Source organism: Humulus lupulus, chromosome 5 (genome assembly GCF_963169125.1).
Source record: "Humulus lupulus chromosome 5, drHumLupu1.1, whole genome shotgun sequence".
Classification (NCBI taxonomy): domain Eukaryota; kingdom Viridiplantae; phylum Streptophyta; class Magnoliopsida; order Rosales; family Cannabaceae; genus Humulus; species Humulus lupulus.
In genome coordinates this window covers 203,816,165-203,842,024 of record NC_084797.1, presented here as the reverse complement: position 1 = coordinate 203,842,024, position 25,860 = coordinate 203,816,165, and the positions used below count along the sequence as shown (strand labels likewise).

General features: G+C 36.9%; 3 protein-coding genes across 3 annotated transcripts; 2 read left to right on the top strand and 1 right to left on the bottom strand.

Annotated features, from left to right (window-relative positions):
- The first annotated feature begins 17,005 nt into the window (after positions 1–17,005).
- On the top strand, positions 17,006–17,449 carry LOC133779874 (uncharacterized). The gene has a single exon (XM_062219773.1). The coding sequence runs from the start codon at positions 17,006–17,008 to the stop codon at positions 17,447–17,449; it is 444 nt and encodes a 147-aa protein (XP_062075757.1).
- Positions 17,450–19,246: 1,797 nt separating this feature from the next.
- LOC133778062 (glutamate dehydrogenase 2-like) lies at positions 19,247–22,072 on the top strand. Its single transcript, XM_062217887.1, has 9 exons — positions 19,247–19,560; positions 19,653–19,766; positions 19,939–20,160; positions 20,278–20,352; positions 20,459–20,575; positions 20,841–21,091; positions 21,283–21,358; positions 21,505–21,591; positions 21,739–22,072. The coding sequence occupies exons 1-9, from the start codon at positions 19,453–19,455 to the stop codon at positions 21,922–21,924; spliced, it is 1,236 nt and encodes a 411-aa protein (XP_062073871.1). The 5' UTR covers positions 19,247–19,452; the 3' UTR covers positions 21,925–22,072.
- Positions 22,073–22,924: 852 nt separating this feature from the next.
- Positions 22,925–25,321, bottom strand: LOC133778061 (light-harvesting complex-like protein 3 isotype 1, chloroplastic). The gene is made up of 3 exons (XM_062217886.1): positions 24,855–25,321; positions 23,371–23,508; positions 22,925–23,276 (listed from the first exon to the last, which is right to left on the bottom strand). Exons 1-3 carry the CDS (start codon positions 25,246–25,248, stop codon positions 23,029–23,031), a joined length of 780 nt encoding a protein of 259 aa, XP_062073870.1. The 5' UTR covers positions 25,249–25,321; the 3' UTR covers positions 22,925–23,028.
- Between the last annotated feature and the right edge of the window lie 539 nt (positions 25,322–25,860).

The window sequence follows — 25,860 nt, the reverse complement described above, 5'->3', positions numbered from 1 at the left end:
TTAGCGGTCACCTAGTCATAACCAAATACAATCTCCAATTAATGAAAATCACCAAATATAGGGTCTTAACCTAAACCCCACTCTCGGGACCTCGAAACATGCCCACACGGTGAGTAGATTCGATCCCGGGCCTTAAGGATTGAAACCCCAAGCCAAAAGCCCTTAAAAACACCCAAAACAGGGTTCTGAGGGAACAGGGTAGCGCTACAGCGCTGCCCTTCTAGCGCCCCAGCGCTCAAGACAGAATCACAAACTGCCCAACTGAGCCCTGTGTAGCGCTATAGCGCCCTCTGATGGGCGATGTAGCGCTACCCCCAGACAGCACCACCCCTGAAACTTCCTTCTTCGACTTCCTCAATTCTAACTCGATTCCAATGCTTCCAAATCCCATTTTTGGTGCCAAATGAACCCAAAAACCATCCCCACATGTCCTAGGGACCACAACCCCAAGAACCCTAGCCAAAACTCCAACCAATTCCCAAGTTTCCAACCCAAAAACCAGCTGAAACTTAACTAAGAAAACAGAGCAAAATCAAGAGTTCTAGTGGCTAGAAACTCACCTTAATCTTGGCAACACACCCTCTTCAATGGTGGAGCATAACCCTAGCTTGGCTAAGCTTGGTTCCTTGGCTCGATTCCTCAAACTGAGCTCGAAAATCCAAAGAGAAAAGAGGAAGAAAATCTATCGGGAGAGAAGGAGGAGAGACTATGTTTTTGTTACTCTTTTACAGCCTTAATGGCTGATATATATCTCTTAGGGTAAAAAGACCTAAATACCCTTAGGTCTAAAATGAAACCTTAGCAGCCACCAAGGGCAAAACCGTCCTTTCACACCTATTTCATTAATCACAGTTAACACCCTCCAATTCCCGCTATTCCCAATATTCTCAAACACCAATAAGCCATATCCCATTACCCTTTAATTCCCAGTAATGCTCTAACCATTAAATTCACCCCGAGACTCACCCCGAGCCCCGGACTTAAACCCGTTGTGACTAGACCGAACACTTACATCTCATGATCGTCTCATGTTGATAGCTCGAACCAATCCACCTTATAATGTGGCTATATTAATTAATCACAATCATGCACCCAAGATATACAATTACGCCCACAGTGGCCAAATTACCAAAATACCCCCACAATAATAAATTCTCCCATATGCATGCACTCACCGTCATATAATAATATAATTCACGTAAATATGCATATAATCATGAAGTACTATAATAAATCAATTATGGCCCTCCCGGCCTCCTAATCAAGGTCCTAAACCTTATTAGGAAATTTGGGGCATTACATAGGGGCAATATGGTCATTTGGAAAAGGATATGTATCATTTAAAGGCTGTAGAAAATGTATGAAAAGAAAACAGAGCATCATCATCCTCATCTTTCTTTCTCTCCCGTACTTATTCCTCCTCCTTCTTCCTTTTGATTTTTGAGAGCCAATTTGAGGTAATAAGCTAGGAGAGCAAGGCTTGATAGTTTAGGACCTTGGTTCAATCATTGAAGGATATCTAAATCAAGCTTGAGGTAAGGAATTCATCCATGAAAACAAACCATACTCTGTTTTTCTTTATAGTTTTGATGTGGATAGTTGGGAATTAAGGGATGTTTTTGTGTAAAATTGATTGGGTTTTGATGAGGGTGTGATGTAGATGAAGTTTAGGGGTTGAATTGGATGTTTGGGTGATGTTTGGGATTGATTTGGAGGGTTAGTTTTAAGAGAAATCGCAAGGAAGAGGAACCAGAAAGTTTATGGTCTATAATTGGCGCAGCAGCGCCATTTAATAGGGCCGCAGCGCTGGTCCATTTTCCAGCAAGCCTATTTTAGGGCTCAGAATGACTTTTAAGGATCGGGGTTTGGTTCCTTTGCTCCGTTTGAGTATATTAAGATTCCCGAGAGTGCGGGATGGATCCTGGGAGTGTGGTTTTAGATTATAAACCTTTTAATGATTTATTTTATTGATGGAATCCCATATTTTGGTTATGACTAGGTGACCACTAAAGGACTAAAAGTTGATCGTTCTCAAGGGTCGTTCCTTTACTTATTCTAGCTCGAATCTGAGGTAAGAAAACTGCACCCTGTGTATATGTGACATGCATGGCTATTATTCATGCATGTTGGATTGTTAAATATAATGCATGTGATGCACGAGAAACATGTGATTAGGACATGCTTTGTATACTGAGTATGATATCGTTCAGAGCTTGAGCCTCTGTGTTCGTGCATGGTCCTAATTGTGCTAGTACCTGTTAAGTAAGCATGTTGAATACCTTGTTTATGGATATTGGACATGTGATATATGTTTGGTGGCATGGCTTACTTGTGTATGGAACTGACTTATTAGTCAGAATCAGCAATGGTGTCAGATCCGTCTGTGAGGCTGTGACTTATTAGTTAAGTTCACAACGGGTTGAGCATTGGTCGTGTTTCACTGACCTGAGGGTCAGAAACGGCATGAGTGTCGAGGACACAGGGCTGAAAGAAGATTAGATCTAATCGATATCAGCATTGAATGGCTCTATGGCATTAATGCTGGACCGACCCTAAAGTCGATGAACTTATAAGCTCTTGACTAGTCTAAGACTAGCACTCAGAGCCAGGGTGTAGGGCCCCGGTGACTGTCTGTCACATGGCTAGGGAACGCTGTTCCATAGTTACAACTCTAGAGTCGGGAGGAAGGTTATGTTGGTGACCAATCACCATGCACCTATCCTGTTGAAGCTAGTGAGATGCTCACTCGTTCGTTAAGTCCTGGTGATCCTATCATCACATGGCTAAAGGGTGTTGTCCCCATATTTGTGACCTCTATGATAATCACCTATTTGTTTGGACTGTTGGTCCTGATTAATTAATACAATCACTGTTGATATTATATCATGTTATATTGTGTTTTCTTGCTGGGCTTCGGCTCACGGGTGCTGTGTGGTGTAGGTAAAGGCAAAAGAAAGCTGGACCATCCTTGAGTTGGAGAGCTTAGGTGATGACGTGTACATATGCAGCTGCTCGTCCGCCACGGCCGAGGTTTAAAGAGGAACTAGGGTTAAACCCTATTTTGCCGCGTAGAACGGCCTGTTGTAAATATTTTTCTATAATAGACTCTGAAATTATATTTTTGGGATCCCAATGTATATATTAGACGTTCTAATGAAACGTTACATCTTAACCAAAATTTTGAATTCCCTAAACTGCTAATCATACTTAACTACACGATTTTGGCCAAATAACTCGATTAGCGGGTTTAGCACTGTTTACAAGGCACACAGTAACGATCCCTGTGGTTGGGGCGTTACATAGACTAGTGTGGGCAATTCTCAACAAATGAGATAGATACAGAGAGAAGAAGAGAAATTAATCAAAAGGCTTAGAAAAAGGACTTGTGTTTAGAGAGAATCAAAAACTATCAGAAAACCAGTGATTAAACTTATATGTTGTCTCAAAAATCTTAACTTATGACTTCTCTCTAAGCAGTCCTTTTATAGAATCAATTAATCCATTTAATTTAATTAAAAAATCAATAAAATAATTGCCATTTTAAAACCCTAGATCGAAATTATCATGGGCTTTAGGCCCATGAAATTTCCCATTTGATTATAAGCTCATTGGACTTAAAATCAAGGCTTGTATTATTTTCTATTGATTTAATTAATTAAATAATCATTTAAATCATTTATCAAATTAATTATTTATAATTTGAACCATGATTTAAACTTATTTATTAATTTAGATACCAATTTATATTAATTAATAAATCTGCCATGATTTTCTCTTTTCTTCTCAAAATTACACAACTCTGTGAAACTATCCAAAATTGACCTAGTCAACTTTGATAATTATAATTGATAATTAAATCAATTAATTGAGACTATCTAGATGATTTTATCCAAGGTACAATGGGGACCATGGGCCTATGAAATCAAGCTCCAATAAGTTATCATAATTCTAACAAATAAATTTACTAACTTATTAATTCCTCGTGACTCCACTATAGACTCGGAATTGCACTCTTGAATTCATAGAACGCTCTATAACAAATATAGATACGCTATTAATTATCCATTATTACAACCATAATTGTCACTCAATCCTCTATAGATGGTCTACAATGAGATAGGACTAAAATATTGTTTTACCCCTCATTGTAATTTATCCTTAAAACACTTAGTTCCTTGTAAATGATATTTCAGTAAACTAATTTAATTACTGAAATGAGATCTCTATCATTTAACACCTTGAACCAAACTAAAAGGAAACCATCGTTTCACTTCTTCATCAGAAGCTATAGATGTTCATATCTATGATTAACACTCCCACTCAATTATACTACCGAGTTCTCAAGATATAAGTATGGGCTAGTCCGTAGGGTAAGCTGGTAACGAACAAGTCAAAGAACTCAAATAATACAATCAGTTAGAATACTAACCACTCATAATTGAGATTGAATTGACCTATGGTCAACTATATGATACGACTAGAATAGATAATAAGGCATGTTTACTTATCTTATCAACTGTCAATATCGGTCCAGTCCGATGTAACAAATACATCAGATCTTATCTACTTTGCTAATGTTCTGGAAAGAACATAACACTGTAATGTGTAAGTAGATCATATCGTAGATTGGCAAGTCAGTGTAAATGTTGTGCACTGACTAATCTTAGGACTAACTTATTTTGAACATATAATCATATTTATATTCCACTGTGGTTACGTCACTATAAATAAGATTAGCTATATGCTCGGGATTTAATAGAAGTTTATATTAAACAAATAATCATGAAAATAAAACATGTGAGCAAAGTGATTGACTGATTCCTATTCTTTTATTGATAATAAAATGAGATTACAAAAAATTTGGGTTTTAATTAGGGCATAAAACTGCAACAAACTCCCACTTGCACTAATTGAAACTAATGCCTTAATTCTACTAATCATATTTCCTTGATATGCTTATCAAATGTAGCTTCTAGTAGTATCTTTGTAAATGGATCTGCAAGATTGTCTTCAGTTGCAATCTTCATAACCTTCAAATCTCCCCTGGCCACATATTCTCGAATAATGTGATACTTCCTTTCTATATGCTCACTCCTCTTGTGACTTCGAGGTTCTTTCAAGTTGTCTATCGCTTCTGTATTGTTACAAAACAACACAAGCGGTTGATCCATTTTTAGAATAACACCAAGATCTGAATAGAACTTCTTTAGCCAGACTATTTCCTTAGCTGCTTCTGACACGGCTATGTACTCAGCCTCCATGGTGGAATATGAGATTGCAGACTGCTTTACGCTTCTCCAAATCACAGCTCCACCCCCAAGAGTAAACACCATTCCAGAAGTAGACTTCCTGTCATCGACATCAGTCTGAAAATCTGAATCGATGTAGTCTATAGGGTTCAGAACACCACCCTTGTAGACTAACATATAATCCTTAGTCCATCTCAAATACTTCAGGATATGCTTAACTGTTATCCAATGTTCCGGTCCTGGGTTTGACTGATACCTGCTCACTACTCCCATTGCATAACAGATATCTGGTCTAGTACACAACATGGCATACATCAGACTTCCAACTGTAGATGCGTAAGGAACTTTTCTCATTGCATCTTCCTCTTCAGGAGTCTGGGGAGACTGCTTCTTTGAAAGATGAATTCCATGGTGGGACGGTAGACGCCCTTTCTTGGAATTTGTCATTGAGAAACGTTCAAGCACTTTATCTATGTAAGCTGCTTAAGATAGAGCTAAGAGTCTGTTCTTTCTATCCCTAATGATCTAGATACCTATAACATAACTTGCTTCACCCAAATCCTTCATCTGGAATAGAGTGCTCAGCCAATTCTTCACATCTGATAATTTCTTAACATTGTTTCCAATGAGTAAGATATCATCTACATAAAGAACCAGGAATACCACTATTTGATTTGCCTTCAGTTGGTAAATACAGGGCTCATCAATATTTTGTTCAAAGCCATAGGTTTTGATTATTTCATCAAACCTAAGATTCCATGAGCAAGAAGCTTGCTTAAGTCCATAGATGGACCTATTCAACTTGCAAACTTTTCCTTTTTGTCCAAATACTTTAAATCCTTCTGGTTGATCCATATAAATGACTTCATCAAGCTTTCCATTAAGAAAAGTTATCTTGACATCCATTTGCCAGATCTCATAGTCGAGAGCGGCTGCTATGGATAGGAGGATGCGAATGGATTTGAGCATGGCTACCAGACTAAAAGTTTCCTCATAGTCCATGCCTTCTCTTTAGGTATAACCCTTGGCCACTAATCAAGCTTTATAAGTCTCGATATTTCCATCAACACCTCATTTCTTCTTGTAGATCCACTTGCACCCAATGGCCCTAAAGTCACTAGGTGCTTCCACAAGATCCCAGACGGAATTTTAGTACATGGACTCCATTTCTTGTTTCATGGCTTTGAGCCATAGTTCATTTTCAGGGCTAGCCATTGCCTGTTTGAAAGACAACGGATCATCATCACTAGTGTATCCAATAACCATATTGGTTTCACCATCCAAACCATAGTGAACTGGGTTCCTAGAAACCCTCCCACTACAACGAGGCTCCGTGACTGTTTGCTCTAGAACAGTGGTACTTTCTTCATTTAAATCGACTTGTGTTGGTTGTACATGAAGAGTGGGAATTTCATCATCAACTCACGTTGATGACAATGGAACATTGGTTGGAGTCAATTCTTTAACCATCTCCTCTAAAACTACTTTGCTGCGAGGTTTAAAGTTCTGGACATAGTCATTTTCCAGAAAAGTAGCATTTGTAGAAGTAAGCACTTTATTTTATGAATGACTATAGAAAAGTCCACCCCAAGTACCTTTAGGATAGCCAAAAAACATGCAAACTTCAGTTTGTGATTCTTGCTTTCCCTCCTTTTTCCTCAAGACGTGGGCGGGACACCCCCAGATTCTATAATGGCGCAAACTAGGTTCACGACCATTCCAGCGTTCTAAAGGTGTTTTGGGGATTGATTTAGACGGCATGACATTGAGAATGTCGTTCGCGGTTTCAATTTCATGTCCCCAGAATGAAGTTGGTAGAGTTGAGTAACTAAGTATGCATCTAACCATTTTCAATAAAGTTCTATTCCGGCGTTCCGCTACCCCATTTTGTTGCAGAGTACCTGAGGCAGTAAGTTGTGACAAAATCCCAAGTTTAGTTAAATGATCTTGGAACTGCATATCCAAATATTCTCCACCCCTATCAAATCACAAGATCTTTAATGTTTTACCCAATTGGTTCTGAGCCATTGCTAGGAATTCCTGAAACTTTGAAAATGTTTCTGATTTCCTATGCTTTAGGTAAAGACATGAGTATCTAGAGTAATCTTCAATGAAAGTGACGAAATACTCAAAACCACCCATGGCTTGTACATTCAAAGTTCCACAAACATCAGAATGCACAAGACCAAGTGGTTCTTTGGCCCTATCACCCTTTGCAGAGAATGGACGCTTAGTTAGTTTGCCTTCTAGACAAGATTCACAAACAGGTAATTCACCTAAGGTGAGTTCCCTCAAAGGTCCATCCTTTGTAAGTCTTTGAATCCTATCATAGCCAATATGACCTAGTCTCAAGTGCCATAAATACGTCATATTATTGTTATTAGTCTTTTGACGTTTATTGGTCCTAGGTTTAGCTACTTTGAATAAATCATTATTAAGAGCAAGGGGTTTGTTAGGTTGCAGAATATAAAGCCTGTTTTCCAAACATGCAATACACAATTGTGATCCATTGAAAGAAATAGATATATTAGAACTTGTGAAAGTCATAACAAATCGTTCTAATTGCAACATGGAAACTGAAATTAAATTTCTACTAAAATCTGGAATAAAAATACATCATTTAAAATTAAAAATTTATTTCCGAACTTAAGACGAGCTCTTCCTCTAGCTTGGCCCACAAAGACCGCTCTGTTCCCAACTCTAAGCTTTAAGCCGCCTTCGTCCACTTCCTCCCACGATTCAAGAAGCTATAAAGAATTACAAACATGGTTAGATGATCCAGAATCAATAATCCAAACGGATTTATCATTCCTTAAAACACATGTTTCCAAGATAGATGAACTATAATCATTACCTTTGTTTTTCGCTGCTAGAAAATTAGGGCAATCTCGTTTCTAATGCCCATTCTCTTTGCAATGAAAGCACTTATCTTTACCTTTCTTGTTTTTCTTGTTCTTCCCCTTAGGCGTCTGTGCACTTGGTTGCGCACTCGTCTTTGCAGCCTTTGCAGGCTTGGGGTTGTTGTTTTGTCCATTCTTCTTCTCGTTTCCAGCTTTCAAAGACGAAGCTTGGTTAGCTTCAGCCTTAGTTGGATCAGCAGCAACAAACTAGATCAGCAGCAACAATAGTAGTCTTATTTTCTCCTCCTTTACTAGGTCCACCCATGACAGGTTCAATAATCTGAAGCTCGTTCATGAGCGCGTCAGACCATAGTTGAGTTGATCACGAACGTGCAGACACGGTGCCATCCGAGAATTTACGGTGCCATCACGAACGTGCAGAGATGGTGTTATCCAAGCATTTACAGTACCATCACGAGCATTGACGGTGTCATCACTAATGTGTGGACACGCTGCTTGTTCTAGGGATTCCTCAATCATGACAAATTCAGAGTTGTCACCAATCAACTCTATGTTGATATTCTGCTTCCAATTAAGGAAGTTTTCTCCAGTGAGTTTCTCCATCGAAAGTTGAGAAAGGATGGGAGTAGACACAGACACTACTTAGCTTAAAACTACTATTATACCCAGATTTCGAGCTATGTTAAATGTAACCTCGAAAGTTGGATTCACAAACGAATGGACTCACAAGGTTTAGAGTATGCTCCAGGACTAAATATCAAGCCTGCAAGACTGAGACGACCTCGAATATGGTGACCTCGAAGTGTTCACGATCTCGAAAGGTAGCTCTGGAGACGCATCTATCCTCAGGGATGACCTCGGATCAAAGGTTCCGATCTCGAAAGCCGTGTGACCTCGGGAGATGTCATTAGCTCGAAAGCTGACGAGAAACCTGGGAGGCTAAGGCGTTGGAGATATATGATAAAAACCGTGAATATCTATAAGTGTTGTCCATAAGTGACGTAATCTTCATTTATTACTATAAATCCCCTAAAGTCGTGGGATATTATTTGGTTAGTTATACGCCCCCTGGTCTTCAGGGAACGTTTCCTTTTATATCTGATTATAGGCATTTAAAGCCATTTATTTTATTTACACAAAAAGAGTAACTACCCAAAATATGTGGGATAGTATTCTGCAACCTTCTCTATAAATAGAGAGGTCATGCACCATTGTAAAGGACCGAAATTCTGAACCTTGAGAGAAAACTCTGAGGAATTCATGCTTAAGAATTTTCAGAGATAATCTTGAGTTTAATTACAGAGACTCGTGGACTAGGCAGATTTAACTGCTGAACCACGTAAAAATCGTGTTTTGTGTTGTTATTTTTTAATTGGTCATTACTAGTAATTGTTTACGTGCTCTTCTTTCACTGTTGACGAAAAACGGCGTCAACATTTTGGTGCTTTCATTAAGAGCCTTAAGCATTCATCCCTAAAAAAGTCATGGTCACAAACAATCAGAACACACCTGAGGAAAATTACCCAAGACGTCCTGGAAAACAACCAATGGAGAACCCGGATGTTGAAGAGAGAAGTGGGTCTTCTGATTCCCGGGGGCCACCTCCTCCACCAAGGGATGAGGATATGTACTACAATCCGGAGCGGTACGTTCCTATTGGGGAACTTGAAAACCGGCAATTGAAACAGCTGTTGGCAGAGGCCAACAAACGGAATGAGGAGTTGACAAGGATAGCCGCAAAGGCGCAGGTGGCTCAGCCCCCGCCTCCGCGCGAAAACCCCTCATTGTATTTTATCCTTAAAACACTTAGTTCCTTGTAAATGATATTTCAGTAAACTAATTTAATTACTGAAATGAGATCTCTATCATTTAACACATTGAACCAAATTAAAAGGAAATCATCGTTTCACTTCTTCATCAGAAGCTATAGATGTTCATATCTATGATTAACACTCCCACTCAATTATACTACCGAGTTCCCAAGATATAAGTATGGGCTAGTCTGTAGGGTAAGCTAGTAACTAACAAGTCAAAGAACTCAAATAATACAATCAGTTAGAATACTAACCACTCATAATTGAGATTGAATTGACCTGTGGTCAACTATATGATACGACTAGAATAGATGATAACGGCATGTTTACTTATCTTATCAACTGTCAATATCGGTCCAGTCCGATGTAACAAATACATCTGATCTTATCTACTTTGCTAATGTTCTGGAAAGAACATAACACTGTAATGTGTAAGTAGATCATATCGTAGATTGGCAAGTCAGTGTAAATCTTGTGCACTGACTAATCTTAGGACTAACTTATTTTGAACATATAATCATATTTATATTCCACTATGATTACGTCACTATAAATAAGATTAGCTATATACTCGGGATTTAATAGAAGTTTATATTAAACAAATAATCATGAAAATAAAACATGTGAGCAAAGTGATTGACCAAGTCAAAAAAATGATTCCTATTCTTTTATTGATAATAAAATGAGATTACAAAGAATTTGGGTTTTAATTAGGGCATAAAACCCCAACACGAATATGGGTGCTCGCAGATACAGAGGTTAAAAGGGAGATTCTTGATGAGGCGCATACTAATCCATATTCTTTACATCCATGGACTATGAAAATGTATCAAGATCTGAAGATGTTATACTGGTGGCTTGGAATGAAGAAGGATGTAGTGGAGTATGTAGCTAAGTGCCTTACGTGCCAGGATTCAATCCTTGAATAAACATTTCCTTCCGAGCTACATCTGTGGGTACCATTGATAACTCTATAAAATAGAGTTATTTTACCACTTTTTATGTGCTAATTGTTGCTTAATTCTTGAGTTTTTAATTGATTTATTAAGTTTTTAAGTAATTTTGAATTTATTAGGTTTATTTTGATTTTATATATTTTTATATGTTTTTATAGTTATTTTGTTGTAATATATTGTAGTTTAATTATTTGAATTATTGTAGTTTAATTTATGGTAAAAAAAATATTATATTTTGAGCTTAAATGTTTAAGTAAATTAAGTTTTAATTAATATTTTCATGGAACTTTTGTTGTATATTTTATTTTTGAAAATATGTAGTTTTAATTTAATTTATGTTTGTTTTATACGAAATTTGTTGTAACTTATTTGCCCTTGAAAAGCAATAAAAATGAGGATAAAGAGTGGCATTTTTGAGGAAAAAGAAATGAAAAACTGGCATTGTTGAAGACCACCAGCCCGTCTCCTGCTCAGGCCCAACAGCCTACTTTCCTGGCCCACCAGCCAGCCTGCTCCTTCACCAATCAAGGCCCGCCTGGCAGCTCACGTTCAACAGCTCCCTGCCTTCCCTCCAGCCACGTGACCCAGCTGCATCACTCCTCAAATCCAAAAGCACCAAGCTTCCTTCAGCAAATCAACATCACGCCTCCCAGCTGAAGCATCAATTCAGCCAGATGCCTCACTCAAACCAACCCGCCAGAAGCCCAAAGCCGAGCTCACCAGGCCCACGGCCCAACCCCAGGAAGTCCACTTGTCCATACAGCCACCTGCTGCCTCTCTTCCAGCCAGCCCACGGCAGTACCCAGCAGCTTGCCTCCCAATGCCAGCCAACAAACCCCAAACCAGCCTTTTAATTGTCTTGAGCCCATAAATTGTCCAAAAGCACCATTGTCCCCTTATGTCTAAAAATACCACTTTTTACCTCACTTTCTACACATTTTACCCCAAAACATCATTATTACACCCTATAATTTACCCATATTTACCATATTATAATTAATTTAATTAATTTAAATTGATAATTTTAATACCTCATTTTTTGCTATAAATAAGGGATTTAGGGTGTCCATTTAGAGGGAGGTTACTATACCATAATTTCTACACATTCAAAACCTCTCAATTTTCTTCATCTTTTTTTTCTTTTTGGTTATTTTCTATGTATTTTTAGAGGAAATTTTGGGGGTTTCTCCTCCAAATTTTCCTATTTATGTTTATAATTTTTAGTTTGTATTTGCTATTCTAGTTATGAGTTTCTAATCTTTTTAAGATTATTAAGGTGATGATGAAACAATTTGTAACTAGATAGTATTTATTTTGTATGTTGATTTCTCATTTTGTGCAACAAAGTTTATGGAATTTTCTTCTTCAAATATCTTCTTTCATCTTAAATATCATGTATTTTGGATTGTTATCACATATTTACACTTTGTTCTTCATTAGTGCATAAACATAATATTCTTTGTGTAAGATGTGTCATTAAATTGTACACATCCATGCTTAGAACAAAAATATTATGTTTTGCCTTATAAATAATGTTCATTGATTTATTTGTTATTTCATTAGATTGATTTACACTAAATGCTTTGAAATTATAACTTTGAAAAGTGAAGAAAAATCTTATCTTTTTGGAAGAAATTTGTGCTTAAAATTTTAAATCTATTTAGAAAATGATAGTTTGATTTATCTTAACTATCACTAAAACTTGGGAATCAATATACTTATAAATATTATTGAACTTATATTTTGTGGATTCTAATCCTTAATAATCTTATTTTACCATCTTGTTTACAATTATTAATTTATGTTTATATATTGTCTTTAATTTCTCTATTATTATCTTTTATTTTATTTTTATTATAGAAAAACTCTCATCAATCTTTGGAACTAGGTTAGAATTTATTAATTTTGGTTTAAAATAGTTTTCTTTTCGATTTTAGACAACTCCTTTGGGTTCGATCTCGTGCTTACACGAACACTATATTCCATAAACGATTCGTGCGCTTGCGAGTTATAAATATTTAAAACATACCCATTTTGGGTCCATCAACCATGTCAAAAGCGAACTTGGCTAACCCATCAAATCTATTAACATACTCGGTTACTATTGCATTTCCCTGAACGAGATTCAGAAACTCTTTCCCCTTAGCAGTCTTGGCTGCATCACAGTAATACCTCTCATTAAACAACTACCTAAATTCTTTCCAGTCCATCACAGCTGTGTCTCGTGTCTGGGATACTACTTCCCACCATGTCCGGGCATCATCCTGCAATACATATGTAGCCCAGATCACCCTATCGTGACCTACCAGCCCCATACTGTCAAGAATGGAACTGACCATGCCCATCCATTGCTCAGCTCTGAATGGATCTAGGCCTCCCTCAAAAACTAGAGGGTAATACTCCTGGAATCTTCCACAGAGAAATTCCCATCTGTTCTCAACCCTAGGCTGAGCCAAAGCTGATGCCACTCCTGGCATAACCAAGGAAGAAGTATTTCCCGACAGGTTCCGCTGTTGCTTCAGACACCTGATCTCTTCCTCCTGTCTCTGCAATCTTGATTGCAAATTTGTGAACATCTGCTGAAAATTCATAGGAGCAGATGAAGAACTGAAACCCTGGCTGTAACTCCCAGCCTCATTATAACCACCACCAGGCCTCATTATCTGCCTTGGATATAAACTTGCTGATTGAATCTGGAGTTAATAACTTGACCCATTAATCATGATGAGCATATCAAGAACTTTCCCCACGGGAACAATCTTACCACACCACATTTACAAACCACTTGTTGTGCTATAAACATGCCCATGGCATTCATACATCAATCATAATCCCTGCTCTTCCTACATTCACACCATGCCTCCATTTCCAGCATGCAAATATCACAATTATATATGTTCATGGAGCAGGTAATCATATGATCACATTCATATATATATTCACGGAGCACATAATCATATAGTCAAGAGTCAAGCTCTATCAGAATCTCATGCTCCCTAATACAATGTGCAGGTAAAGCATTTACATTCTATTTAAGTAGTTAAGCACATAACTACAGAAATAGTTACCATTCCCGAAGTGAAGCCATCTTCAGTGACGAGTGTACATGCCCAGCTTATCTTCAGGAACCATAAACCTTGGCTCGCTCTGATACCAAGTTGTAACGCCCTAAACTCCAGGGACCGCTACGGTGTGCCTTATAAATAGTGCTAAACTCGCTAATCAAGTCATTTGGCCAAAATCGTGTAACTAAGTATGATTAGTAGTTTAGGGATTAAAAATTTTGGTTAAGATATAAAGTTTCATTAGAACATTTACTATATACATTGGGATCCAAAAAAAAAAATTATAGGTCTATTACAAGAAAATATTTACAACCAGCCGATCTAAGCGGCAAAACATGGTTTAACCCTAGTTCCTTTTTCAACCCTCGGTCGTGGCGATCGAGCAGCCACATATGTACACATCGTCACCTAAGCTCTCCAACTCAAGGATGGTCCAGCTTTATTTTCCTTTACTTGCACCACATAGCACCCGTGAGCCGAAGCCCAGCAAGAAAACTCAATATACTCATGAACAGTAATAACATGTCATCAAATCATAAGGCAAACACCTAACAAATATAGCCCTATTCAAGCAGGAAAATGAGTTCACGTAATGATGAATATACAACATCAACCGATGATCATAATAATCATCCCGGGCTTTTAGCCCCAAATAGAAAAGTGACAGTTGTAATCGTCACTAAGGTGGGTTCCGTTCCCATTAGCCACGTGACGATAGGATCACCGGGGCTTTGTAGATAAGTGATCCTTTCACTAGCTTAAACAAGATAGGTGTTCGATGAACTAGTCACCAATATAACCTACCACTTGACCATAGAGTCACAACCATGGGATTCTACTCCCTAGCCACGTGACAAACAGTCACCTAGGCCTTAGGCCCTGGCTCTAAGTAACTAGTCCTAGACAAATCAAGCGCTTAAAATTTTCATCGACCTTAGGGTCGGTCCAGCAATAATGCTCCTAGCGTCATTCAACATGATATCGATTAGATCTAATCTTTTATCGGCCCTGCGTTCATGACACTTATGCCGTTTCCGGCTCTTAGGTCAGTAATACGCGACCAGTGCCGACCCTGACTAGTCAGTGCCATACACAAGTAAGCAATGGTACCAAACATATATCATATGTCAAATATCCGAATACAGGGTACTCATCTTGCTTACTTAACAATTTCTAGCATAATTAGGATCATGCATAAACACAGAGACTCAAGCTCTGAACAATCTCATATTCAATATTCATAGCATGCCCTAATCGCATGTTTCTCGTGCAACACACGCATCACATTTAATCACTTGACATGCCTCAATAATAACCATGCATGTCACATTTAAACATACAACATGCATCAAAAATAACCATGCATGTCATATACATAGGGTGTAGTTTTCTTACCTTTGGTCCAAGCACAAGTTACCAATAAACGAACCACAAGCACAATCCTTACTCCAAGCCTCTAGTGATAACCTAGTCTCAACCATGAACGGTGATCCAATGAGTTCAAGTTCTAAAACCAATCCCGGAACCAAGACCTAGCCTCCGAGACATCGAATCCCACTAAACCAAGTAGTAGGAACGATCACGAAGCCTAAGGTTTGAGTTCCTAAGCTTAAAACATCATTTCGGCCATAAATACCCTCAAGTGCCGCGGCCCCCAGCCAAAATAGAGGCATCAAGGGAAAGCATCGTGGCGCCCTATACCTAGTGTCGCGGCCCCCAGAGCTCACAAAACCCTTCCACCTGCTTCATCGAGCTTGGGCTGCGACGCCCAAGAACAGGGTCGTAGCCCAACCTCGGACCAGCCATCTTTCTCCGACTTTAACCTTTTAAAACCTTCCAAAAACATATCCAAACATCTCCAAACTCAAAAATCAAAGTTCCTAAACATCCCCATGATCCAAAACCAACAAAACCAAGTCTCAAATCTAATAAAAACTCATCAAAACACAAAGTCCAATTCAAGCTTAAAAACTTTAAAAACACAAAACTTAAAACTTGAATTACCTCCGATTGAGTTGTTTCCAACTAAATCCTCCGACTAATAAGCTTCTAATCTTCCCTAGGATCGCTGTGCCTCGATCCTTGCTTGAATCCGACTTTTAGAACTCAAGTTTCCTTCGAAAATGCGATCGAGAGACGAAAAGGGAACTTAGAGGGAAAGAGAACTTCCTGAACGTTATTTTTATTCCTTTAAAGGTTACTTCAGGCTTAAGTATCCTCAAACAAATCCTAACGCTCGGAGTCCCGAAAACACCCCCGGGGACAAAATAGTCAAAACCTCCTGAATTTCCCCCTGATCTTACTAATTCCCAATTTATCACCAAATACTGATTCCCATTACCCAATAACCCGGTAATGCTCTAAATACCCCTTGACTCACTCCGAGTCAAGAATAAATCCCGTTGTGACTTTCCCACTAGCTTACCTCCTAGGATCGTCTCGTGTTGGGTAACCCTGGCATAACCAAATAATAATAAAGCACCACACACATATCACATATATGCCAAATATGCCCAAAATGGCCAGAATATGAAAATCACCCAATTACTCAAAAATGGGTTCACATGCATATTTAATACACCTAAACATGCATATTATCATTTAATAACACAATAAATCAATTATGGCCCTCCCAACCTCCTAATCAAGGTCCTAAACCTTATTAGGAATTTTGGGGCATTGCATCTATCCTCAGACAAATGGACAGACGGAAAGAACGATGCAGATTTTGGAGGACATGCTTAGAGCATGTGTATTGGACTTCAGTGGGTCGTGGAGCAAATACCTCTCATTGATAGAGTTCTCATATAAAAATAGTTATCAGTTAACTATTGAGGTAGCACCATACGAGATTCTTTATGGAAGGAAATGTAGATCGTAGATGAAATTGGCCAAAGCAAATATTTAGGCTCAGAGGTAATGAGAGAAGTGAATGAAGCTATTGCTAAGATAAGAGCTTACATGATTGCTTCGCATGATTGACAAAAGAGCTATGATGTTCCTAAACGTAGGCATGTCGAATTCCAAATTGAAGATTTTGTATCCCTCCGTGTTTCGCCTATGAAGGGAATTAAAAGGTTTGGCAAGAAAGGAAAGTTAAGTCCTCGATTTGTTGGACTATTCGAGATCTTAGAGCAAGTTGGGAAAGTGGCTTATAGGTTGGCCATGCCACCAGCTTTGGCGAGAGTGCACAACGTTTTTCATGTGTCCATGTTATGCAAGTATGTCTCGGATCCGTCTTACATTCTTAGTTATGAGACGTTGAATATGCGACCAAATCTCTCTTACGAAGAAAAACCAATAAGGATTCTGGATAGGAAGGAACAGGTGTTACGAAATACGACAATTGATTTAGTTAAGGTTCTTTGGAAGAACGGCTTTGTTAAAGAGGCAACATGGGAGTTGGAATCAGATATGATGGAGCAATACCCAGAGTTGTTCAGGAAAATTTCAGGGACGAAATTTCTTTTTAGGAGGGGTAGTTGTAATATCTGCTTCCATTAGTAAGGGTATTTTGGTAATCTGACTTGGGTCACAGTATTATGGTAATTTTTATGCATTTGTGTGTTTAATTATATGAACTATGACATGCATGAGTTATGATGTATGTTTTATTATATAAATTACTAGTCAACCCACACATATGTTTCTTCAAGTGTTAAGAGCCAATTGGTAATAATAGTTGTGATATGGGGGTCAAAGTATAAATATAAGCTTTTATGGTAGAAAATATAAATAAAGAAAAGCAAAACTATTAGCTTAAGTAAATGACCATTATGGGCTTGGGACATTAGCCAACCCCATTAGCCAACCCCATCTATCTATATTAGTTAATATATGTTATATGTAAATTATAAATTATTTATATATACAAAACATCCAATTTTTGTAAAAAAATATTATTTATCTAGGTCCCCAACTAGAGCTGCAAATGTGGGTGGGTCTGGCCCGGCACAGCCCACATTTTCGTGCCTCTAGATAATTCGGAACGGGCCGGGCCCGTATTCAAATTCGTGTTGGGTCGGGTCGGCCCATATTTGAAAAAGTAAGCCCAACACAACCCATAGGCACGACCCATGTCGTGTCGTGCTTGTGTCGCGTTGAGCCAAAATCGGACCAACCCACTTTCTTTATTCGGGCCCACTTTTAAATCCATTTTGCTATTGCCAAAAAATGTGAGGATGAAGATTTGAACCCCCACCTCCTCTTTATTAACAATCAATGGACTCACCATCAATCTAAATACATTTCCTTATTTAAATTATAGTTTGAGATATTTTTATATATTTTTCAACAATACTTTACACAAAATTATATCAAAGATAATTATTAGAATTTGAATACCTACTAATAAATGATAAAAAATTTAACTCACAAATTTTAAAATAAATTAATGTAATTATAAATTATAAACATTGAGAAAAACAATAGATTTTTATTATCATTTTAATTTATAGATAATTGACAAATAAAAATTTATTATCATTATTAATGTCAAAATATCGAGCTTTTTATCGTATCGTGCTTTCAGGCTAGTTTGTTCGTGCTTTCATGTCGTGCCTTCGGGCTTGTCGTACCGTGCTCAGGCCTATGTCGTGCCGTATCGTGCCATGCCATGTTAATTTTAAATTTGTGTCGTGTCTGACCCCAGCCCATATATTTTCGTGTCAGTTTCATGTCGTGCTAGAAAGTCTGGCCCATATTTAGAGTTTTATCCTTCCATACATATAACATATAGAGGAGGACAATTTTTATTTTTTAATTTTTTTTAATGTTATGCTTAAGTGGGGTGAGGCTGAAGCCAGGAATGCAATGCATTCTTTCTCGGTCTTCCCCTGGCCTTGTGTGCATTCCTATGCACAATTTGAATTTCAAAATAAAAAATGGAAAGGATTATTTATTTATATATTTTGAAACTGGAATTTATTTAATAATAAAAGTTCGAATTTAAATGGGAATGGATTATATTGGATTAATTTGCATTTCCCTACAAACCCTCCTCTCATTGCTATAGCAAAATTTGTTTTAAAGTAAAAGTACATAGTAAACACTACACTGACTAAGTAATACATGACGGTTATTAACATGAGATTATAATGCCACGTATCGACGGTCACGAATAATAGTTGGGTTTGCCCATGACCATAGCATTGCTCCAAAAACAGGTCACGAAATAGTTGTGGAAGAATCCCAGGGATCAGGTCATACATAAATATATAACATCACATATGTATGTATCATTCATATACATATATGTACCTCGTATGATATGATATCAAACATGTCATTATATTTACAATTGAAAGAGTCAGAAATTGTCAACTTCACACATCATCAATTCGCCACTTCCCAATTCCCAATTGCATTATAATACAATATCCAACTCCATACAAATCCAGAGTCCTTTTTCTTTGACTACAAAATTGTATCTTTCCTTTCCTTTCCTTTCTCACTTGTATTGGAGAACCATTTTCCATCAGCCATTTTCTACTGTTCAATCAGCACCCATGAATGCTCTTGCAGCCACCAACCGTAATTTTCTCAACGCAAGTCGGATTCTGGGGTTGGACTCTAAGCTTGAGAAGAGTCTCTTGATACCCTTTAGAGAAATTAAAGTAATGATCATTTTATGTTCATCAAATCTTTTTCTTTTTCTTTTTTAATTATTAATGTTTTTATTGGAATGTTATCTGGCTAATATTTTCAGGTTGAGTGTACAATTCCCAAAGATGATGGGACTCTAGCTTCCTATGTTGGATTTAGAATCCAACATGATAACGCTCGTGGGCCTATGAAAGGAGGAATTCGTTACCACCCTGAGGTATTTTCTAGCTTCCGCATCTCTCTTTTTGATTTGTATTATATGTTTTACATTTGGGTCTCATTTGAAGGTGATTATTTTAATTGTGATTTTCTAGATTGCACTAGAAAAAAATCACTTGTGTTTACTTGTGTTGACAACTGAAGTATCAATTTCAATGGTGCATATTAAGGTTGACCCTGATGAAGTGAATGCTCTGGCTCAACTAATGACTTGGAAGACAGCAGTAGCAAATATCCCTTATGGTGGAGCCAAAGGTGGGATTGGATGCAACCCAAGGGAACTCAGTATCAGTGAACAAGAACGTTTAACGAGAGTTTTCACTCAAAGGATCCATGATCTTATAGGCATTCACAGGGATGTTCCTGCCCCTGACATGGGAACTAATGCACAGGTATTATGTCTCCTATGAGTTTTTCTTAAGGGAAAAAACATATATAAACTTTTCATACAGTATGGGCTTTCGGGGGGTCAATTTAGTTTTTTTCTCTAATGTTCTATTTTTCAATAGACAATGGCATGGATTCTTGATGAGTACTCTAAGTTTCATGGGCATTCACCTGCAGTTGTGACAGGAAAACCCATTGTAAGTATCAAAAGAGTGTCACTCAATCTATACGAAGCTTATAAGGCCGATTATGCTTAAAGATGGTAGCGCCTTTAATTTTTGATAAGTACATGTTTGATGTTAGGATCTTGGAGGCTCACTTGGAAGGGAGGCTGCAACTGGACTAGGAGTGGTTTTTGCAACAGAGGCTTTACTAGCTGAACATGGGAAGTCAATTTCTAATCTGAAGTTTGGCATACAGGTATCACCAACATCACTGTGAAGCTTCGATAGATGGTTCTTTAAAAGGGGTCATGTACTCTCAAGTAACAGAAATAAATGAAACGCAGTTTTGGGTGCTAAAGAAGAGGAATAAGAAAAAGAATGATAGTATTAATTTGGTCTAATTTCTTTCCAATTATTGTAAGAAAGCATGAAAAATAATGAAAATATGACAGTCAGCTCATTCTCTTTTGTATTAGTGATGCTTCTATCTATTTAATTCGATATCAATTTGCAAATTTCAGGGCTTTGGAAATGTGGGATCATGGGCAGCAAGGTTCATTCATGAGAGAGGGGGTAAGATTGTTGCCGTTAGTGATATAACAGGTGCAATTAAGAACCCAGATGGGATTGATATCCCAGCTCTGATGAGACACAAAGAGGCCCATGAAAGTTTGAAGGAATTTCCGGGTGGAGATGTTATGGATCCAAAGGATTTGCTTGTTCATGAATGTGATGTTCTCATTCCATGTGCCTTGGGTGGTGTTCTCAAAAAGTAAGTAATTTACTTAACAAAGATACATTGTTTCAATGTGTAACTGGTTGATATACCATGAAACTGATCTTTTATAATCAAATTATATTCATGCACATAGGACTTAGTCCAATAGGTTCATCTTAAGATTTTGAAGAAAAGTTCAACTGAAGATGAACATGATTTACAATTCTATCTTTTCTTTTCTAAAGGGAAAATGCTGCTGATGTGAAGGCAAAGTTCATAATCGAAGCTGCAAATCATCCTACTGACCCTGAAGCCGATGAGGTACTGATATTATTACCATAATCCTTGATCAAATCTATAAAAAAAACAAAAACAAAAACAAAAAAACAATGTGAACTTTTGGCAAAATAGTCTTTATCAATTATGCTGAGCCAATCTCATCACCCTAATTGATGACATATTTGCAGATCTTATCCAAGAAAGGAGTAGTCATACTTCCTGACATCTATGCCAATTCTGGTGGCGTGACTGTGAGCTACTTTGAATGGGTTCAGGTGAAATAACTGACATGAAAGAAACTTCCCTCACTCTAAAACACACAGAATGACAGTCAACATGTTCCCTTTTCTTATAAAGACAATGCAATTGTAAACTTATGATTTAACTCTTAATATTTTCGTTTCTTTCTTTCTCTGATGTAGAATATACAAGGATTCATGTGGGAGGAAGAGAAAGTGAACAGAGAGCTAAAAAGGTACATGAGGAAAGCTTTTGTTGACATAAAGGGAATGTGTCAAACTCATGGTTGTAACCTCCGAATGGGAGCCTTTACACTAGGAGTCAATCGAGTTGCTCGTGCTACCCTGTTGAGGGGCTGGGAAGCTTGATCTTAATCTTCTTCATTTGGTTCATTTCAAGTGCCATGTGATGCGTTTCTCCAAGACAGTGGGATAGGTAAAACTAAAAAGAGTAATGTTGGAACAAATGTAAAAGAAACAACAACAGTTTAAAGAAATAAGGTGTTTTTTAATTTCATTTTTCTGCATTGGTTCCTTTAACTGACTTTATGAGAACTAAATGTGTTTTTAGTATCAATTTGCAAAAAAGTCTATTTTAAAAGGGTTTTCTTTGCTTATATAATAAATCAAGTACGGTTTTGGTTGTGGTCAGTAGCAGAGCTAGGAAACTTTTTGAATGGGAACATAGAACATGATTCAATTATTACCCAAAAAAAAAAAAAAAAGACGATAGGGTGAAAAGCATTAAAATAAACTGAATTAGTAAGATTTCAAAACCAGGTTAATCTCAACAATATTAATGTATGTGATCATATGTATTTTCCATAAACGTTTTCTTTCATATACTTTATCTAAGCTAAAAAATTTTGGTCTCCTTACGTTTAAATAAAATTCAGACTTAATTCTCTTTTAAAGGAAAAATCAAATAATGCCTTCATTTTACAAAATTTATAAAAATAAAAATAACTCTACACAATTTTCTAACATGATCAAATTACTCACCTAATATAAGTTACATTAAAAAAAAAGTTAGTTAATAAAAATAACTCTTGTTTAGGACACGTGGATAAATTACAACTCCAATTTTTTATGACTTACATTATAATTATAACAAACTTCTCTGGCATTTTCAAAAAACTCTAAGTAATTTATTATGTCAAAATTCCAAATTGCAAGTATAATTTTAGCCAATTATTGCTTTAAATAGATTTGCAAAATGATGGGTTATTATTAAAATTTTCTTAAAGAAAATACGAAAAAAAATGTATTTGTTGATGTTTTTTTTTTAATAAACACTTTACTTAGGCTAACTGTTGCCAATCGACCCATACTTTTATATTCTATATAGGACATGAATGAAAAGATTAAGTAATTAAAAAGAACATATATAGGCTAGCAGAATTTCTGTCTTTGTGCCAATTAAATGAAGACAACAACCTAATTCAAAAGCAAAACTCCCTAGAACAAGTTTAACTAGTCCTTGAAACTGCCAGACTTCTCATCCTGCCAAGTTGCTTGCCATTGCTTATCATAAAATGTCGTTTCTTCCAACAGCCTCTTTAGTGTATCAATGTCCTCATTCTTGCGGATTAGAAGTACCCCAGACACTGCTACGAACAACAAAGTTTTGCAAAAGAAGTTGCCCATTTGGTCAACCAAACCTACTCCAGTCAAGCTATCAACAAAATAAGCCATGAAAAACCCAATCATAGCAGCACGGCCTGCATTAAACATGTAAACAACGTATGATTGATTAATTAAGGCTAGCAGAATGTGTTTTTGGGCCAAAAAAAAATGAAGTTGATCATAACAAACCGTTTAGTAGTTCGGCTTCAGGTAAGTGGTATCTTTTTATCCATGCCCACCAAGGAATGATGGAGGTGTCAAAAACTACTGGGTTCTCATTACTGGATGATTCGGGGTTGTCCTCAAGCCATTTTCTCCTCTTTGCCTCTGAAAAGAGTCAATCCGTAAAGTTTCTCATTAGCATACGAGTAATTTTTGGATTATCATGAAGCATACAAGTTAAATTATATAGAAATGAATAAAATTGAACTTCTCATAAATATCACATGCATGATATATTTATCCATGTACAAAGTCCTCACTAATAAGATAAGATATATATCTTTACCTAAACACCAATTCAGATGTGTAATAAAAAGTCCAATATCAAATAATTTAATTTTGGATATCAACTAGTCATGCAAAACAGAATAATGTAGCCAATTAATGGTAACTTGTATCAAGCCAAAAGAAGTGAAAAGAAACAAAGAGAAACCACACATCAAATAAGTCATTGAGATACTCTTATCTCTTACTTATGACCAAGAAATAAGTATTGTACCTGATCCCAATGGTCAGGAAAAGTTCATTAGTCAAATGCACTTTCATAAACTGAAGGATGTAGACAAATGGGTTCCAGTGCACAGAATGAGATAAGAAAGATCCCATCATCATTGAAAGACACCATTGGGTTCCCTAACACTCTTGAAGAAGACCAAGTGGGATATGCGAATTATAATTTAGCACAATACTGATTTTAACCAAAACTTATAAACTGATGTGGTCGGAATCCCAAACTAATCTGAAACTTTATGCAAATGGTTAGGAATTTATAAACTCCTCTTGCTATGTATGTTCAGTATACACCTTCACTAAACAACATAGCTCATGAGGAAATTGAACCCAGAGAAAGTTTTCCATTAGTTGTTCAACTATAACATTATCAAAATTGAACTAAAGGCAGTGGCTAATGTCGGTAGTACTAGTGGTATTGTAATAGTAGTGGTGGTATGATGATTCATTTTTAGTGATGAAAGTAGCGACTATGGCCACAAGGATCCAAGTGGTGCTAGCATGAGATTGATGTTATGGCAAGCAGCGGCGGCTATGTCGAGTCACTCATTGTGACTATCCGAGAAAAAATATTACATAGTATTATTATATGTCATAAACACCAAATTATTTATAGAAAGCATTTAAAAATTAAGATGATTATTTAGAAACTAGTTTAAATCATAAAGTAGCCATAATAAAAACACTTTCATCTGATACTAATCAATGTGTAATGCTACAACCAACCATTCTATGTGGTTGAACAGGTTTTCTTTGCCAAACATCACATAATCTTTTAAGCACAACCACATTTCACTAAGTTTAATTATCGAACAAGAATTGATGGCTTCAAAAACGCATACTATATCAATAGATTCTAAAGTTTATATTTACTAATTACTCAATTCCACACCAATCATATCATCAGACAAAAAAATACTTAAAAAATGCAAGAACCTCACCAGCATCAATGACAGCCTCCCAATCGGTTTTTCCATTGTTCTGAAACTGAGTCAAATCCCAAGTCCCGTTGATCCATTTCGGGTTCTCGAACAAACTCACCACTTCGACTTCAGGGGTTTTAAGTGCTGACCCATTTGACACAGGTGAGCTCTCAACCTTCTCAGACGAGGGCACAGAAGGTTCTAGAGCCTTGGGTTCAACAGCGGTGGCAGCTGAGCCGAGGTTTCCGGCTCCATTATCAGCAGAGGCTTTGGTGCTTAAGAGACGGCGAAAGAGAGGAGTGTTGGGTCTGAGAAGGAGACAAGGCTTGTTAGCGAAATGGGTTTTGGAATGGGATGAAGGAGAGAGAGATGGGAAATGGGTTGACGGAGATAACAAGGCCATGGAAGACATTGTTTGTGGTTGCAGCAGCTTGAGGATATCAAAGCATGGCGCTTTGGCTGCTTTGTTTGGGATATCCTCAGCCGTAAAAGTTAACTAGGCCAAAAATGGATGTGCTCTCTGCTTTGCGCTTTACTATTTACTATTTACTATTTACTATTTACATGCTTGGGTTTGGCTAAAATATTATTTATTTAAATTATAGGAGGATCTTTTATATCAATAATTGAGTTAAAATATATTTGCAATTACATTATTAATAATCGTTTTGTTGTTTTTATTTTCCTTACCAACATAAAAATTAGAGTGTACTGTTTTTTATTGTTTAAGAACTGAGAAGTAGCTGAAAAATAATTTCATTGTAAAAATATATTACCAATGTTTTAAGAACACCAGTAAACCCACAATTATAAATCTCTTTAAAAAAAACCCACAATTATATAACAATTTTAATATATTAAAATTTTATTTAGTCTCACTAATTAAAATTTATTCTTTCAAGAAAAGAAAATTATGATTCAGCATTCCAAGAAAACCATGTAAATATTTTAGGATTCATATAAGGAATAAAACGTTAAATTGTTCTTAGAATAAATTTATGGAAAGTGTGGTAATATATGTGTT

Excerpts from the sequence above, each read along its gene's own strand:
- LOC133778061 (XM_062217886.1), bottom strand. The coding sequence starts at position 25,248 with ATGTCTTCCATGGCCTTGTTATCTCCGTCAACCCATTTCCCATCTCTC. Across the intron at positions 23,509-24,854 it reads GGAGGCTGTCATTGATGCTG|AGGCAAAGAGGAGAAAATGG; the intron begins GTGAGGTTCTTG and ends GACTCTTTTCAG. Across the intron at positions 23,277-23,370 it reads TGAAGCCGAACTACTAAACG|GCCGTGCTGCTATGATTGGG; the intron begins GTTTGTTATGAT and ends TGTTTAATGCAG.
- LOC133778062 (XM_062217887.1), top strand. The coding sequence starts at position 19,453 with ATGAATGCTCTTGCAGCCACCAACCGTAATTTTCTCAACGCAAGTCGG. Across the intron at positions 21,359-21,504 it reads CTGACCCTGAAGCCGATGAG|ATCTTATCCAAGAAAGGAGT; the intron begins GTACTGATATTA and ends ACATATTTGCAG. Across the intron at positions 21,592-21,738 it reads GCTACTTTGAATGGGTTCAG|AATATACAAGGATTCATGTG; the intron begins GTGAAATAACTG and ends TCTCTGATGTAG.
- LOC133779874 (XM_062219773.1), top strand. The coding sequence starts at position 17,006 with ATGAAGGGAATTAAAAGGTTTGGCAAGAAAGGAAAGTTAAGTCCTCGA.